The following is an 18,570-nucleotide window of genomic DNA, read 5'->3' as shown; positions in this document are numbered from 1 at the left end:
ACTTCAATCAAATGGGGAAGCATCAAAATTCTTACGATTCAGAGGAAAGAGAATATAAGTTTAGCTGCTAATGTGTTAATGTCTGCTTTGAGTTCCCACTTGAAATGAATTGCACCCAAGTCCCTGGAAAGTTCAGTTTTTATAACAAGGGTCGTAAGTTAAAATCTTAACTCTGAGAACCCACATATGCATCAAATATTACACTCCCTTGTTACTCAGTGATTTTATCAAAAACATTTCTATAAACTAATCAAACAGTCTATATGTGCCACAGTCTCTGATTAGACTTTTTAAAATGTTCGCTCATATCATCTTGTATTATGAATTTTATCTATTAGGTAAAACGAAATGAATACTTTCTTCATTGAACAGAAATAGAAACAGGCTATTCAGCCTAGCAAGTCTGCTGCACTATTTAATATGATCGTGGCTAATTAACCGTTTTACCCACACTATTCCCAATATCTTGGCATCATAAATCTATCAATCTCTACATTGTAAACATTTTCAAATGCTGAGACTCCACCTCCCTCTGAGGTAGAAAGTTTAAACTCTCTTTGTCAAAGCATTTCTCTTCATCTCGGTGCTAAATGGGATCTTCCATATTTTCAAATTCTGCCCCATGATTCTAGACTCCCTTCAAATGGAAATGTTTTAACTGCATCCATCTTGTCTATTCCTTTAAGTATTACAAGTTTCATTGAAATAATCTCTCATAGTATTTTCAAGAATATTGCCTTGTTTTCTTTTCAAACCTTCTTTCCAGATCCTCAAATGTTGCTAACGTTATTGGTTCTCACTTGGGCGAAAATCAGGTTTGCCCATCCTTTACCACCGTTTTCTGTCTTTCACCCTGACATCAGATAGACAACAACATTCTGGCTGGCACTCTAAATCACACCAAGGATCAAAACTACCTCTTTTTCTCCATCTGAGAGTTCTTCACCCATGAGTCTTCCTATCATGTAAAAGGCTGTTATTAATAGGAACTAGACTTGGAACAATATTCTCAGGAGTAATAGACTAACATAATCCTTCTTCCCCACTGTACAGTAGTTCTATAGTTTGCATAATGAACACTTCTGTGCTTGTTAATTTTGAATGAAATGAATATACTTGAGTGAAATGTTAAATTGGTATTGAATTACATGTAGATGTTTCAAGAATGATGTGATTTGGGTGATGCTTGTGTGTTAGTTGAATTGTTATGAGCTAACATAAGTCTAGCTAAATATTTAGAGTTACAACTTTCCTTTGGCAAGGTCATCAATATAATTGTACATACCCTTGATGTAGCTTCAAGCACATGGGATTCAATTTGATATGAATTGCAATTTTCATGCATCTACATTCAGTTTAAAGGAGAGGAATGGCACTTAGTTTTAAGGCTCAAATGATCTTTCAGCTTTTCCTAAAGTGTCAGGTAAAGAAGTTGACAGAAACAAAGAGAAAAGAAACACAAAGCGAGACATTAATTTGAGTCTGCAATCAAATGATGGAGTAGTGCAGTGTTTCACCTGCTACTTGATGGTGGCTAAGGTAGGAATTATGCTAAATGGTTATAAGGAATGTGTTATTCATCACTCTAGGACACCATCTCCATGGAGCAATTACATTTACCTGGAAAGAGATGAAAGCAGATTACAGGTCATATTGACCCACATTCTTACAATAAAGCTTTTTTTTTAATATGATAGAAATTTATCCATATCCCTAAAACAAGCTTAAGGACAAGGAACTGCTGAAATGCCTGATTATCAATTGAATAAACAAATATTAATGCATCCATATCCATGAGATAGGTACCAACAGACATTCTAACTTTCTAATGCAATGTTGTTACATCAACGTATAATAAAAGCATAAGATCTCGGAGCAGGAGTAGGCTATTCAGCTCCTCAAGCCTGCCTCACCATTCAAAAACAACATGGCTGATCTGCTGTAGGCCTCAACTGTAGGTGGTGGGTGGCACGGTGGCACAGTGGTTAGCGCTGCTGCCTCACAGCGCCTGAGACCCGGGTTCAATTCCTGACTCAGGCGACTGACTGTGTGGAGTTTGCACATTCTCCCCGTGTCTGCGTGGGTTTCCTCCGGGTGCTCCGGTTTCCTCCCACAATCCAAAGATGTGCGGGTCAGGTGAATTGGCCATGCTAAATTGCCCGTAGTGTTAGGTAACGGGTAAATGTAGGGCTATGGGTGGGTTGCGCTTCGGTGAGTCGGTGTGGGCCGAAGGGCCTGTTTCCACACTGTAAGTAAGTAAGTAAGTAATCTAATCCTCTTTTGTGCCAGTTCATCATTACTCTCAACTCTCCAGTATTTCAAAAAATCTACCTCCTCCCTAAGTACTTCTCATAATCTTGCTGCCACAACACTGGGGTATAAAATTCCACACATTCACTGCCACATGAGAGAATAAATTCCTTCACATTTTAGTTTTAAATGTGTGTCTCCTTATTCTGTAACTATGATCTCTAATTCGAGATTTCTCCACCAGTGGAAACATCATCTTGACATCTACCCTGTTGACACATTCTACCCATGTTTCAATAATACATGGATACACTTGTTTATGATGTCACAATGTTCAGTGACATTGATGATATAATGCAATGTACCTGCCCAGTGCCACCAAGCTCTTGTTCATTTGACTCATACTGGTTTCACAGCTTCCATTGTGAATTTTATTGTTTTGTAGCTCACCTATTAAATTTAATGAACTAGAAAGCAAAATGACCAAAGGAGTGTATTACTCCATCACAAGTCAGTTCTGGTAAACTCATCACGACATTGACACACCTCTAGTGTTATATTAAAGTTAAGAAATATTGAAATTTTCCAAGGGAATGCAAAATGCCTCTTTTTTTTTATTTTCCCCTGAGTGAATGTACTATCCTTGAATTTTCTGGGACTATCCCAGTTCCCGAGGGATTGAGGAACCTCTTGTAATGATTTTTTTCTGACTATATATTCTTGTCCCAGGCTCCTCTGTCACCAGGTGTATTCAGTCTTAGTTGTCTTTTGGAAGGGACGTTAAACTAAGACACCCACTATTCTGCTGGATAGGTGTAAAAGATCCCAGAAACAATGAAGATGAGCAGAGCTGTGTTCAGGCCAATATTATATCTCAGACCCCATCAGTAAAATATTTAAGTGGACATTATCTTATTGCTGTGTGCAAATTGACTGCCCTGTTTTCTACATCAGTGACGACACTAGAAAAATATATTTTTCTTTTATTAGGATTGAATAGACCTGAGTTGGCTGACTGCTCCTGCTGTGCTTGACACCAATTCATAAGGGACCCAAAGAGTTCACTGTAACGTGAGATGGGGTCCTTTATTATGGCTTTGTCATTGACTAAGACGCTTGGATTTTATAGAACAGTGTAGCACAGAATATGGTGATTTGGCCCATCCTTTAAGGCAGCTTTAGTGCCACTGTCTTCCTCATTCCCCTTCACACTGCAATATTTCCCTTTTCAGTGTTTGTAAAATTCACAGTTGGAATTGAATCTGTTCTGCTAACCTTTTTTAAACAGCATGTGTCTCAGACATAAAGAAAACTCCTCCTTTCCCACTTGCTCTTTTGCCAATGGTGTTGAATCTCTTCTCTCTGGTTACTAATTCTCCTACAAATGGAAATGGTTTCTCCCAATCTTTGTTGTAATTTTGAACTTCTCTAGTCTTCAATATAATTGAAGTCCCTCATCCCTTTTAATTTGATAAGTCTCTTTGGTTTCATCTCAAAGGCCTTGGCATTCTGAAATAATCTTGGCCTAGCAGTTTTATCGCCAGGCTATTAATCCAGAGACCTGGTTTCAAAGTCTGCCACAGCCCCATGACAGATTTGGAATTAAACGTCTAACAATGAAACCATTGTTTATTTGTCAGGGTAAAACCTACCTAGTTCACAATGTCCTTTAGGAAAGGATATACCATCCTTAACTGGCCTGACCTATATGTGACACAAAACCAACAACAAAAACTCTTAACTATCCTCCTATTGATGAACAATAAATGCTGGCCTAGCCAGTGATGCCCACATCCTGTGAATGATTAAAATTGGACACAGTACTACAGCTTACCTGTGACTTATGATGTAACCTTTACAAATCACTGTAAAAGTATATTTGTATTACATTGGAATGCAGCAAAATAAATTGGCTGACTATTTAGGGTGAGTACAACTTGGACCATCTAGTGTGTTTGTTGACATCTGCAAACTGTGGTTAAATAGATTCCGGGATACGTCATCACCTTGACATATCCCCATGTTCCACATCAACATCCTTGGGACTCACTGCATTCCTACGCCTATTGAAAAGCAAGATGACGCATTGACCAGTTGACTGTCAGACAATGGCCTTTCTTTCCCATTTTCAATATTTTTTATATTTGCTAAAAAGAAATATTCAAAGAAAATAGCAGTTTGTTTTTGAATGGCCTTTACTTTTTTTTCTCCATGTTTGCACACAGCAGTGTTCTGGAGATTGGTTTCTAATTCTTGAAGACTTCAGGCCAATTCTAGAGGGTTGGCAACGTTATCTGTGAAAGGCAAAAATGTTATATCAATCTGCAGTGAGTTTTGTCAGACAAGTAGGTTAAACAAAGAAAATGGGTGAGCTTGACATTGATTTTGCAGCTACTGAGTAGATTGGTCACTGGTTCCATAGACAAGAACGACCAGCCAAGCTGAATGTCTGTCCCTGTGCACCATTACTTGTGTTCTCCCAGCTATCCAATCGGTAAAGCATTGAGATTCATTGGTGGTTTGTCAGGACATTTCTTTAACTTTTCAGACCATCAAAGGAGGAACAGTCCTTAATTTATCAGCAAATTCTGAAAGTATGCCTGTCACACTATGTGTGACTAGAATATCTGGTTTTCATGAGTTACAGGGTATAGAAACCAAGTGGTAGCTCATTGCTGTTTTTGGGTGCTTGGTGTGTGAAAATATCTATCGAGTTTCCCATTTTACAACAGTGACTACATGTCGGTAACATTTTATGATTGTAAAGTGCTTTGTGATGTTCTTTCATCATGAAAGGTACTATATAAATGCAATCTTTATTGCTTTCTTTTTAACATGTACTAATGTCTTTCTGATGCTTTTATTGTTTTTGCCCTTGAATGCATGGTGCCAGTTTTGTGTAGTGTTGCCTCAGGTTGATTGTGGCTGGTGTTGATACCAAGCTGATTGAACTAAGAAGGCCAGTGTTGCTGTCCTTCAGCATTAATTGTGAGTCTATCTGCTGTCTCACTGTGTTATTTATTTTGACAAGTTGTAGTTCAGTCTTTGACATTTGAGGAACAGCTACAATCAAATTTATATTTTCCATTCCTGGTATTATACTTGCAGGGTTAGTTCTTCAACACATCATCTCATTGTAATCTAGGACACAGCAATTAATTTGCATTTTTTGGATCGCCATGTGTCCTTGTGCACCTCTATGTGACGAGTCATTCCTCATAAAACAAGTTTTTAACCTAATCTCATTCTCTTGCCTACTCTCCATAGAACATAGGTAAATAAATAGACATTGACAGATGATTTTTTATTATTTTTCAAATCTTCCCTTTCCTTTTTAAAGGCCATTTGGTCCACCATTTTCTGTCCAATAACCCTCAATATAAATAAAAATTGTCTGACCTCTCCCTTCTAATAATTTTTAATGCTTTCCATTATTCACTGACTTATCAGTTGCAATTTAGTTTATCAAATCCTTCTGTTAGAGTCATTGAAATATACAGCACGGAAACAGACCCTTCAGATCAACTTGTCCATGCCAACCAGATATCCTAACCTAATCCAGTCCCATTTGCCAGCACTTGGCCCGTATTCCTCTAAAAAATTCCTATTCATATATCCATCCAGATGCCTTTTAAATGTTAAAATTATACCAGCCTCCACCACTTTCTTTGGCAGCTCATTCCATACACGCACCATCCTCTGCATGAAAAAGTTGCCCCTTAGGTCTCTTTTAAATATTTTCCCTCTCACCCTAAACCTATGCCCACTAGTTTTGGACTCCTCCACCCCAGGGAAAAGACCTTGACAATTTATCCTCTCCATGCCCCTCATGATTTTATAAACCTCTATAAGGTCACCCCTCAGTCTCCGATGCTCCAAGGAAAACAGCCACAGCCTATTCAGCCTTCCCCTATAGCTCACATCCTCCAACCCTGGCAACAAACCCTTTCAAGTTTTACAACATCCTTCTGTTAGGAGGGAGACCAGAATTGTATATAATATTCCAAAAGTGGCCTAACCAATGTCCTGTACAGCCACAACATGATCTCCCAACTCACATATCCAATGCCCTGACGAGTAATGGAAAGCTTATCAAATGCCTTCTTCACTATCCTATCTACCTGTGATTCCACTTTCAAGGAGCTATGAACCTGCACTTCAAGGTCTTTTTGTTTAGCAACACTCCCCAGGACCTTATTAAGTTGAATCCTTGGTAATCCATTTTTGGCCATACTATGCTAAATAAAGGTCTAAAGTAAATTCCTAAATTAAAAATAGGACTGGAGAAACTCAGCAGGTCTGACAGCATCTGTGGAGCGAAACAGTTAGCATCTCCAGTTCTTCTTGGTATCAGTCCCCAGGTGCCATCTTAGTGAATTCTCTCCATGGTCTTGATTGTCTTCCTAAACTTACTTTTCCAAATCTGGGGACGCTATGCTTTTGGTGTAGTCCACTTGGACTTTAGCAAGGCTTTTGATAAGGAAGACTGACAGCAAAGGTCAGAGCCCACGGGATGCAAGGAAATTTGGCAAATTGGATCCACACTTTGCAGAGCAGCAGGAAGCAGCTGATGATGGTTGAGGAATGTTTATCCAACTGGAAATCTGTGTCCATTGGGGTCCTATAGGGGTCAGTGTTGGATTTCTGAAGAAGGGTCACTGGACCGGAAATGTTCCACAGATGCTGCCAAACCTTTTCCACTGTTTGTGTCAGTTAGGGCCCTTGCTGCTTTTGTGGTTTATATAAATGAATTATACATGATTGTGGGAGGATTGATCAGTAAGTTCGCAGATGATGCAAAAATTGGTGAGGTGGTAAATAGTGAGGAGGACAGCTTTAGACCAGGAGAGGATATAGTGGGGTGGTCAGGTGGGCTAGTCTGTGGCAAATAGAATTCAATCTGAATAAACGCGTGGTGATACACTTGGACAGGATAAACAAAGCAAGGAAATCCATGATGAAAGGTAGATCCCTGGTAAGCACCAAGGATCAGAGGAACCTTGGTGTATATGTACACTTGTCCTTTAAGGTTTAAGAACAGGGGGGTCATACTGGAATGTTTAAGACATTGGTTAGACTACAGCGGGAGCACTGTGTGCAGCTCTGGAATCCACATTGCAGGAGGGATATGATAGCGCTGGGGAGGATGCAGAGGAGATTTGCTAGGAGATTGCATAGTTTAGTTATAAAGAGAGGTTTGACAAATTGGGATTGTTTTCCCTGGAGCAGAGGCGACTGGGGAAGGACATGATTGATGTGGATAAAATTGAGGGGCATAGATAGGAAGAAACTTTCCCCATTGATGAAGGAATCTTAGACTTGAGGTTTCGAGGTGATGTGAGGAAAAACATTTTCATCCAGATTGGGAATCTGGAACACACTGCATTTAAGGATGGTAGAGGCAGGAATCTTCACACAGTGCAAAAGAATTTATGGTGGCACAGTGGTTAGCACTGCTGCCTCACAGCTCCAAGGACCTGTGCTCGATACCAGCCTTGGGCGACTGTCTGAGTGGGTTTCCTCCCACAGTCCAAAGATGTGTAGGTTAAACAGATTGGCCATGCTAAATTGTCCCATAGTGTCCAGGGATGTGCGGGCTTGGTGGGTTAGCCATGGGAAATGCAAGGGTAGGGGAATGGGTCTGAGTGAGATGCTGTGCGCAGGATAATGTGGACTCGATGAGCTGAATGGCCTGCTTCCATACTATAGGGATGATATGTACTTGCAGTACCAAAACTTTGGGCCAAGTGCTGGAAACTTGGATTAGAATAGTTAGGTGGTTGTTGATGACAGGGACAGACGCAATGGAGCAAAGAGCCTTTTTCTTCCCCCAGGCTGCAGATCTCTGATTATATGACGCTCCTTTTGTGGCCCAACCAATAATTTTTCTACAGGCTGCACATTTTCTTTGATTTGTTTTCACTTCTCATTCCACATGCCAGTTTCTGAGATCTCATTCCTGCCGGTGTGTCACTCCTAGCTGTCCATTATCCTATAAATAAACGACCTGAATTCTTCAGAGGGTTACCCTCCTGCCTATAAAACTCCTGGGTATTCATTATTCGGTAATACACCATCCCAATCTCTCGGTTAGATTCATAAGTTAATTACACTGAATCCCTGGATTAGATTCCTGCATGTCACTCACTCTCCTGTATCTGAATGTGATGGGTTCAGTGGGATTCCTCAGAGAGGTCCATCAGGGAAAAGATGTGAAGTGTATCCATTTAGAGGTGGCGGAATGGGGAGGAGTGCTGGATGCAGTGAAGGCAGTGTTGATTTCGGGAGGTGAGGAGTTAAACTAGCCCGGGCTGTGGAGTAAGCAGCAGTGCATTGTGGTATGACAGCCCGGAGTGCTGCATTGATGGGGGGAAAGTAGCATGTACAAGCAAGTGAGAGAGAGAGAGAGATTCCCCGCCGAGCGGGATGGATGCTGAGGAGTGGCACCGGTGACTGATCGAGGACCGAACCCGGCTCCGCTTCCCCGGGACAACCGGGCGAGGGGGCGGGGGGATGAAGGGCAGGAGCTGCTGGGAGACGGGATCCGCACGCTCGTTCTGCCACTCGGGCTGCCTGAGTAAACTGAAGAGGGGTTAGTGGCCTTGCAGTGCTTCTCTTTAACACACACAGCCTGGCTCATCTTTTAACCAAAAACAAAACTGCATGGTCAGCAACTTGCACGTGACTGTAATTGTGGGGTCTGGGGACCGGATCGGAAGAAAATTCAGTAATATATAATTGTTGTTAGACCATGATTCAAACTATAATGCACGCGATTGGGTCCAATTCCCAGAACCAGCACTGTGCTCACCTCTCTCCCATTTGGTTTAATTTGGTCTGTTGACCTCAATTATGTATTGCCATCGGATTGCCATTCCTTCAGTATTCCTATGAGCTGACGAAAAGTCTCTGTCAATGCTTTTGTAATGATCCATTTCCAATCTCACAGAACAGTCATTGTAAGCAGTGAAATGGTACAAGGATTAACAAAAGCAGTTGATCCGGCGAAGCTTTCCATGTCTTCAAAGTGGTGCCTTTTTTGATCTGTGCATGGTGTCTCACAGTTACGTACCTGGTGACATTAGGATCCTCAGTAGGAACAGAACCTCTCTTCCAGGAGTCACTGTTTCTGAATTCACCATCCCCTGCTCTCACCTCAGCCACAGCTCCTGATGTCACCCTATCCTGAAGTGATATGTCTGTTGATTGAGACAATATTCCCCCTGAGCCACGCAATAGGATCTCCTCCACGAAGATGGTGTCTGTCTGCCCTGTTGTTTGAAGATGATCCTGTTGCCTGACTGTCAGACAGGTGCCTGCCTCTTTGGCTCCTGAGATAGGTACACTCTGCACTGATAGTGTACCCCAGACTACCAGTTGGGAACAAATTTAACATCACAGCTAATGTCAAATTAAATGAGACCATGTTAACTTTGCAGTTATACTGGACTATACTAATGCCCAAAATGTTGATTCTCCTTCTCCTCAGATGCTGCCTGACCTGCTGTGCTTTTCCAGCACCACACTCTCTTACCTCTGCAGTCCTCACTTTCTCCTAAATTATCTAGTCTGTTTTAGACATGCTATAGCCAGTAAACGTGGGCCCATTTGACCTACATCAACCATCTATTTTTGGTTATGCACTCTTTCTTTTCTTCATACAAGAAAAATGTGGGCCAAAGTCTCACTGGTTCATTTGCTGTCATTCAAGCGTTCAGAAAGGTGACGGTCAAGTTGCACTTATATAAATATATATAGACAGTTCATCAATGGAGAGAAACAGTTTAACTTGGTGCTGCTCATTTGCATATTGAAAAGAGTTGCTAACTTCAAATTGGTGCTTGCGGAGAAACTAATCAGTGCTAAAATTTTTAATGTATATTTCATATCTTTCTGCAATATATATCAGCTGTGGCTTGGTTTGCAGTACACTTGCCTCTGAATTGCAAAGACCTTTGTTCAAGTCCCACTTCAGGTCTGGGGCTGACACTCAGTGCAGTACGGAGGCAGCATTTTGTTGGTTGGAGGTGCCATTTTTCAGATGAGATGTTGAATCAATCCCTGATCTACTGCTCAGGTTAATGTTAATATTTTCTAACCAACCTGTTGAGATGTTATTACACACCTCAGGTAGAACCACTACACCACAAGAGCCTTCTCAGGTCGATGTTAAGATTACCGTGTTGAAGAAAAGCAAGTGCCCTGGCCAATATCAATCATCGTCTCAAAAAAACATCATCTGGGCCATTTATCACATTGCTCTTTGTGTAGGTGTGCTGAGTGCGGATTGACTGCCACATTTCCTGCAACAGTGAATATACTTCAAAACATGCTTCCTTGGTTGTAAAGCACTTTGTTCACGACCACCGTGAATGCAAGTGTTACAGATTTCTTGAATGTGGCACAGTTTGCTTCTTTCCAGTAATATTTCCTTGCCGTGTATTGATAGCACATTGTTGATTTGGAAAAAAAAGTGGTGCACTACTTTCTCACCAGAAGCAACAAGGATCTGCTAATAATATTCTTCAACATTTAAGGGGGAATCTTAAGAAAAGTGCAGTTTGAGCTAATCTAAGAGTTTTTGAGGTGGCTTAACTGACAAGGACAGTGACTAGGTGTGCATGTGAATGTAAAAAAAAATTAGATTAGGTTCCCTACAGTACGGAAACAGACCCTTCGGCCCAACAAGTCCACACTGACCCTCCGAAGAGCAACCTGCAGGTTGATTGCTAATGTGTTAGATTTTCAGATTTTGATGGCTAAAGTGTATGCATGATATCCAGCACTTCTACATATATCACTATATATACCGCATAATGTGAAGCATTTTTGTTTACACCTCCAGCAGTATAACTATGAGTGGGGCCAAGACTGGGCTCAACTGTGATGTCTGCCTCCATACTGCAGTCAAATAATTGCCTGATACTCAAGATCTGGGATCTGAGACTGGATACTTCTGAAGTGATAGAATCCCTACATTTCAGAAAGAGGCCATTTGGCCGATCGAGCCTATACTGACCTTTCAAACAGCATCCCATCAAGACCACTACACTATCCCTGTAACCTAATGTTCCTCATGGTTAATCCACCAAGCCTACTTATAGCGAGACACCATGGACAATTTACCATGGCCAATCCACCTGTACATCTCTACACCTTGAAAGGAAACTGAAGCAGCCAGAGGGCCCTTGCAGACATGGGGATAATGTACAAACTCCATATAGTCATCTGAGACTGGAATTAAATCCTGATCCCTGGCGTGAGACAGTGATGCTAACCACTGAGCCACCGTGCCAGCTTACATTAAGAACATTAGCCCCTCTAATCTGCTCCACCATACAAAGAGATCCCGCTGATATGCAGTTGAATTCAATGCCCCATGTCTGTCGCGTCTTGACATTTTTCTTAATATTAATCGCTGATTACAAATCTCAATTGATCTACAACTGCCTTAAGCAGAAGAAAGTTTACAACTTCTAACCCCCTTTCCATGCAGAAGCATTTTTTCTTTAACTTTCACTTCTGAAGTACATTTTTACCAGGAAGACTAGACTGTCTGACCAGCAGCCTTCTCCATTTTCATTTCTTCCACTAGTTTGCTCGGCCAAACTTCCTCTAAAGCTCTCCCTGCCCTATATCTAAACGCTTAATTTCTCCATTTTCTCTCAAATCTCTCTTCATGGCGTAAGAACACCATGTCCAACTACCCTAACTCCAGTTTCCTCCACATTATTTCCACTGAACTGTCAACCACCAACATCAAGCGCTTTCTGTCTCTCATGCTCCCTCTCTCTCTCTCTCCTCCCATTCCAAGATGGTGGTGGTGTAGTAGCAGAGCAATCAGGCTGCTTAGGAGCACGGAGCTCATCTATTCTCTCCATATTGATTATTTCCTTTTCTCTGCTTTTTTTTAAAAAGACATTTCATTTATTATTTTACCTCATTCAATGGCTTCAGCAGATGTCTTCCACTGGTCCAGGTCCATTAACGAGGAGGCTTCCAGCTCAGTGTGGCTGTCTCGGCCTGGCGGGGCGATCTCGGCTCGGCGTTGGTGGTCTCGGCCCCAGCGTTGGTGGTCTGGCCCTGACGTTGGTGGTCTGGCCCTGGCGTTGGTGGTCTCAGCCTGGCGTTGGTGGTCTCAGCCTGGCGTTAGTGGCCTGGCATTGGTGGTCTCGCCCTGGCATTGGTGGTCTTGGCCTGGCCTGGCGGTCTCGGCTGGTCCTGGCGGTCTCGGCCTGGTGTGGCGGTCTCAGCCTGGCGTTGGTGATCTGGCCCTGGCGTTGTTGGTCTGGCCCTGGCGTGGCGGTCTCGGCCTGGTGTGTCATCTCAGCCTATCATGGCAGCAATCATCCAGAGGGGCAGCCTCAGCTTGGTTAGGCAGTCTTGGCCCGGCATGGAGGTCTTGGATCAGCATTGATGACTTCAACGGTGGCTTCAGGACATTTCAGTGGGACAGAGAGATGTTGTTGGCCTGCCACATCGGTCACCTTGCCCTGAATGGAGTGTCTTGGTTTGGCAGTCTTACCCTGTTGTAAAGGTTTCCTTCAGCAGTGGCTTCCGGGTGTTCCAGATTTTGTCCATTTAATGAGCTTTCCTCGAACTGAAATTGATCTGAGATGAACTTGCCTTATTTTTAGCTTTTTCTTCTTTTCTATGACTTGTGACATTAATGCAGATGCCATGGTATGGCGACTTAAAGAACTTCTTTAATTTGTTTTGTGACAATACACATGACAATAAATTTCTTCACTCTACTTTGCCCTCTGCACTCCACCCCACTTCCAGGTTATCTTTAATGTTCACTGTTCGTTCTTTCTTGCCTTCAAAACTGCCGTTTATTACCCCTCCTCAAAATAAAATCTCTTAATTCCACATTCCTTGCAAATTACTGGCTGTCTTCAAAGTCCATGAGCATGTTGTCAACTTCCAATATGTCGTCACCATTCCTGGAACTCTGTGTTTGAAATTCTCAATTATGTTTCTGTCCCACTACGTTATTGAAATAGTTCTTATTCAAAATAAGAATAACATCCTATGAGACTGTGTGTGCAGAAGGTAAACAATTCCTTTCATCCTTCTCAACCTCTCTTCAGTCCTTGGTATAGTTTGACCATATCCTTCACATCTTTACTGCCATTCACTTTGGACTGAGTGTACTCACCTGAGTGTACTCTTGTCTATCAGATCTTAGCCAACTATCATTTGCATTGGCATCTCTACAAGCTTTACCATGATGTTACCTCTGGTGACCTGCAAGAATATGGGCTTGGTTTGCTCCTTTTTCTAAGCTATGCATTGCCACTTGACGCTAATTTTAACATGTATGCTGAAGATGACCAGCTTAATTTCCTTTGATCCCTCCACAGTGTCTAAATTGTCAAAACTGTTTGTCCAACATTAGCACAGGATGAACAGATATTTTCTCCAACTATGTATTGGAAGGAGAGAAGCCGTTGTTTTCAGCTCTCCCATGTAGCTACCATCACTGTTCTTCAATCTGGAAACTATCTGAGGCTGGACCAGTCTTTACAGCCTTAGTGTCATTGACCCCTGAGGCAAGCTACCAACCACTGATCCATGTCATCACTAAAGCTGCCTACTTTAACCTTGACACATTGTCTACTTGTGCTCCTGCCTGGGCTCATCTGTTGCTGAGATCTTCATCTGAAACTTTATTACTTCAGGACTTGTATATTCCAATGCACTTGTGACCAGTCTCCCACGTTGCGCCCTTTGTAAACTCAACGTCATTACAAAGCTTTGCTGCTGTGTCCCTATTCCCACCATCCTTTTCACTTGTGCTCTCTGATCTACATTGCCTCCTGGTTGAGTATCACATTGTCTTTGAAAATCTTATTCTCCTTGTAAATTACCCTGTGACTCTCTCTTCTCCCTACCTCACCAAATCTCTTATTTCATCCAGCCCCAATATTTGATTCATGCTTTAAAGACCACGAGCTGCAGAATACATAATAAGTTTAATAGCCTAAAACATGGGAGTCCGAGCAGGGCAATTCAGACCATGGGTTAGGCATCCTGTTCACTGTGGGACGTATTTTATATCATTGACAACCACTTGCATCTGTTGGAGGACTTCTAGCTCCAGGGTTTTGTGCTTGAACTACAGCTGGCATAACTACAATCCAAATGCAAGCTTAAAACGTTAATGGACAGCATAATTATTGTTGTGACCACCCCCACACCTAAAGAGTATGCAGCTGGACACAGAGTGACCAACAAACAGTCAAAAAGGACCAGGCAGGAAGGGCAGGACTCTCTTTAGAGTACCAGACACTCCAAATACTATTCCATTCTCTATGCTGCTGGCTGCAATGATTCCACTCGGGTGAGTAGTGAGAGTCAAGTCCAGCAGGACAAGGGAGCAAGGGGAAGATTAGGTAAACAAGATAGAAATAGATGCAGCTGCCAACGTGCTGTGCAAGTCCCTAGCTCCAGCATCAAGCATGTCACTGAGTAATTGCCATTCATATCGTGCCAATCATTTTGTTAGGAAAAGGGATGTGGTCCTGAAGACGTGTTTATGAAACTAGTAAGCTGAACCACAAAAGCAGTACTGTCCGAATTATCATAGAATCCCTACAGTGTGGAAACAGACCATTTGGCCCAACAAGTCCACTTCACCCCTCTGAAGAGTAACCCACCCAGACCCATTCCCTATTACTCTACATTTCCCCTGCCTCACGCACCTAACCTACACACTAAGGGCAATTTAACTTGACCAGTTCACCTAACCTGCACATCTTTGGATTGTGGGAGGAAACTGGAGCACCTGGAGAAAACCATGCAGACACGGGGAGAATGTGCAAACTCCCCTCAGGCAGTCACCCGAGGCTGTAATTGAACCAGGCTCCCTGGCGCTGTGAGGCAGCAGTGGCTAACTGCTGCTAGTACTACATGCTTAGGTTTGAGCAGGTAAACCAGAACTGGAGAGATGATGAATAAAGGAGGGATTTACACTTATGATACATTGGGACAGTTTCCAGGAATGATAGGATGGTGAAAGGGTTGGCATCTGAACAGAACCAGAATCCCTGCAAAGCAGAATGCTAATTAGAAGGGTTTAAAGTAACTTGGACGGGGTGTGTGAGACAGAAAATAATATTGGGAAGAAAAACCATTGTGAATACGGAACAGTCTCGATTATCCAAACGACACGGGCGGGGAGTACTTTGTTTGGATAATCTAAAGTTTGGATAACTGAGTTTGGGACACTCTAGTCAAAGATACAGACGGACATTTCTGCGTCCAATCGTGAGAAATCCGAATGGTGTATTGCCTCCCTGGTGCCAGGATCAAGGATATCTCAGTGAGAGTACAGAATAATCTCAAAGGGGTAAGGGATCAGCTGGAGGCCTTTGAACACATTGAAAGTAACGACAAGAAGGGAAAAGGATGAGATTCTGAGGAGATAATACAGGAAGTTAGGAGGAATTTAAAAAGGAGGTTCTTGAGGGTAGCAATATCTGGATTATTCCAGTGCTACGAGCTAGTGAGGGTAATAATAGGATAGAGCAGATGAATGCATGGCTGAGGAGCTGGTGTATGGGAGAAGAGTTCACATATTTGGATCATTGGAATCTCATCTGGGGTAGGAGTGACTTGTACAAGAAGGATGGATTGCATCTGAATTGGAAGGGGACTAATATACGACAGGGAAATTTGCTAGAGCTGCTCGGGAGGATTTAAACTAATAAGGTGGGGGGTACCCGGGGAGATAGTGAGGAAATAGATCGGCCTTAGACTGGTACAGTTGGGAAAAGGACCAAGTGAAACAGTCAGGGCAGGCGGGGACAAAGTAGAGAACAGGGTAGGACTGATAAATTAAACTTCATTTATTTCAATGCAAGAGGCCCAACAGGGAAGTTGGATGAACTCATGGCATGGTTAGGAACATGGGACTGGGGTATAGCAAATACAGAGATGTGTCTCAGGGATGGACAGGACTGGCAGCTTAATGTTCCAGGATGCAAATGCTACAGGAAGGATAGAAAGGGGGGCAAGAGAGAAAGGGGAGTGACGTTTTTGATAAGGGATAATATTATGGCTGAACTTTGGGAGGAAATTCCTGGGAATATGTCCAGGGAAGTTATTTGTGTGGAACTGTGAAATAAGAAAAGGATGATCACCTTCTTGGGATTATGCTATAGACACCCTAATAGTCAACAGGAAATTGAGAAACAAATTTGTAAGGAGATCTCAGTTATCTGTAAGAATAATTGGGTGATTATGGTAGAGGATTTTAACTTTCCAAACATAGACTGGGACTGCCACAGTGTTATGGGTTGAGGTGGAGAGGAATTTAAGTGTTACAAGAAAGTTTTTTTGACTCAGTATGTGGATGTACCTACGAGAGAAGGTGCAAAACTTGACCTACTCTTGGGAAATAAGGTAGGGCAGATGACTGAGGTATCAGTGGAGGAGCACTTTGGGGCCAGCGACCATAATTCTATTTATTTTAAAGTAGTGGTGAAAAAGGAGAGACCTGATCTAAAAGATGAAGTTCCAAATTGGAGGAAGGCCAAATTTAATGGTATTAGGCAAGAACTTTCAAAAGTTGATTGCAGGCAGATGTTTGCATGTAAAGAGGAATTTGTTATGCTGGAAAATGGGAAGCCTTCAGGAATGAGATAGCGACAATCCAGAGAAAATATATTCCTGTTCGGGTGAAAGGAAAGGCTGGTAGGTGTGGGGAATGCTGCATGATTAGAAAAATTGATGTTTTAGTCAAGAAAAAGAAGGAAGAATATGTTAGGTATAGACAGGAGAGGTCCAGTGAATCCTTAGAAGACTATAAAGATAGGAGGAGTATACTGAAGAGGGAAATCAGGAGGGCAAAAATGAGACATGCGATAGCTTTTGCAAATAGAGTAAAGGAGAATTCCAAGGGATTTTATAAATACATTCAGGACAAAAGGGTAACAAGGAAAAGAATAGGGCCCATCAAAGATCAGAAAGGCAGCCTATGTGTGGAACCACAGGAGATGGGGGAGATACTAAGTGAATATTTTGCATCAGTGTTTACTGTGGAGAAGGACATGGAAGATAGAGAATGTGGGGCAATCGATGGCGTCATCTTGAAAAATAACCTTATTACAAAGGAGGATAAATGCATAAATGTGGGTAAATTTCCAGGACCTGATCATGTGTACCCTAGAACTCTGTGGGAAGCTAGTGAAGTGGTTGTTGGGCTTCTTGCTGAGATATTTGTATCGTTGATAGTCACACGTGAGGTGCCAGAAGATTGGAGGTTGGCTAATGTGGTGTCACTGTTTAAGAAAGATTGTAAGGAAAAGCCAGGGAACTATAGACCAGTAAGCCTGACATCAGTGGTGGGCACATTGTTGGAGGGAATCCTGTATTTGGAAAGGTAAGGACTGATGAGGGATAGTCAATAGGTGCATGGGAAATCATGTCTCACTAATTTGCTTGAGTTTTTTTGTGAAGTAACGAAGAGGATTAATGATCTATATGGACTTCAGTAAGGTGTTCGACAAGGTTCCTCATGGTAGATTGGTTAGCAAGGTTAGGTCACATGGAATAGAAGGAGAGCTAGCCATTTGTATGCAGAACTTGCTCAAAGATAGAAAACAGAGGGTGGTTGTGGACGATTGTTTTTCAGACTGGAGGCCTGTGACCAGAGGCATGCCACAAAGATTGATGCTGGGTCTGTTGCTTTTCGTCATTTATATAAATAATTTGGTCGTGAACATCAGCGTTATAGTTAGTAAATTTGCAGTTGACACCAAAATTGGAGGTGTAGTGGACAGCGAAGAAGGTTACCTCAGATTACAACGAGATCTTGATTAGATGGACCAATGGGCCGAGGAGTTGCAGATGGAGTTTACTTTCGATAAATGTGAGGTACTGCATTTTGGAAAGGCAGATAAGGGCAGGACTTGTACACTTAATGGTAAGGTCCTGGGGAGTTTTGCTGAATAAAGAGACCTTGAAGTGCAGGTTCATAGTTCCTTGAAAATGCAGTCTTGGGTAGATAGGATAGTGAAGAAGGTGTTTGGTATGCTTTCCTTTATTGGTTAGAGTATGGAGTACAGGAGTTAGGAGGTCATTTTTGTAGCTGTACAGGCCACTTTTGCAATATTGTGTGTAATTCTGGTCTCCCTGCTATAGAATGGATGTTGTGAAACTTGAAAAGGCTCAGAAAAGATTTACAAGGATGTTGCCAGAATTGAAGGGTTTGAGCTGTAGGGAGAGGCTGGGGCTGTTTTCCCTGGAGCGTTGCAAGCTGAGAAGTAACATTATATAATCATGAGGGGCATGGATATGGTAAATAGCCACGGT

At 42.3% G+C, this 18,570-nt stretch overlaps 1 protein-coding gene across 4 annotated transcripts in view; it reads left to right on the top strand.

Annotated features, from left to right (window-relative positions):
- LOC132827185 (oxysterol-binding protein 2-like) overlaps nucleotides 1–18,570 on the top strand; it is a 345,989-nt gene that overhangs the window by 130,076 nt on the left and 197,343 nt on the right. Inside the window, exon 1 of one of the 4 annotated variants that reach the window (XM_060843761.1) lies at nucleotides 8,614–8,842. The exons of the other annotated variants lie outside the window; for them this stretch is intronic. Within the exon in view, the coding sequence (XP_060699744.1) occupies nucleotides 8,764–8,842 (79 nt within the window). The 5' untranslated portion in view covers nucleotides 8,614–8,763. Of the gene's footprint in view, nucleotides 1–8,613; nucleotides 8,843–18,570 lie in introns of those variants that run through there. 4 annotated transcript variants of the gene reach the window in all.

Source organism: Hemiscyllium ocellatum, chromosome 24 (genome assembly GCF_020745735.1).
Source record: "Hemiscyllium ocellatum isolate sHemOce1 chromosome 24, sHemOce1.pat.X.cur, whole genome shotgun sequence".
Taxonomy (NCBI): Eukaryota; Metazoa; Chordata; class Chondrichthyes; order Orectolobiformes; family Hemiscylliidae; genus Hemiscyllium; species Hemiscyllium ocellatum.
This window is presented reverse-complemented; position numbering and strand designations above follow the sequence as displayed.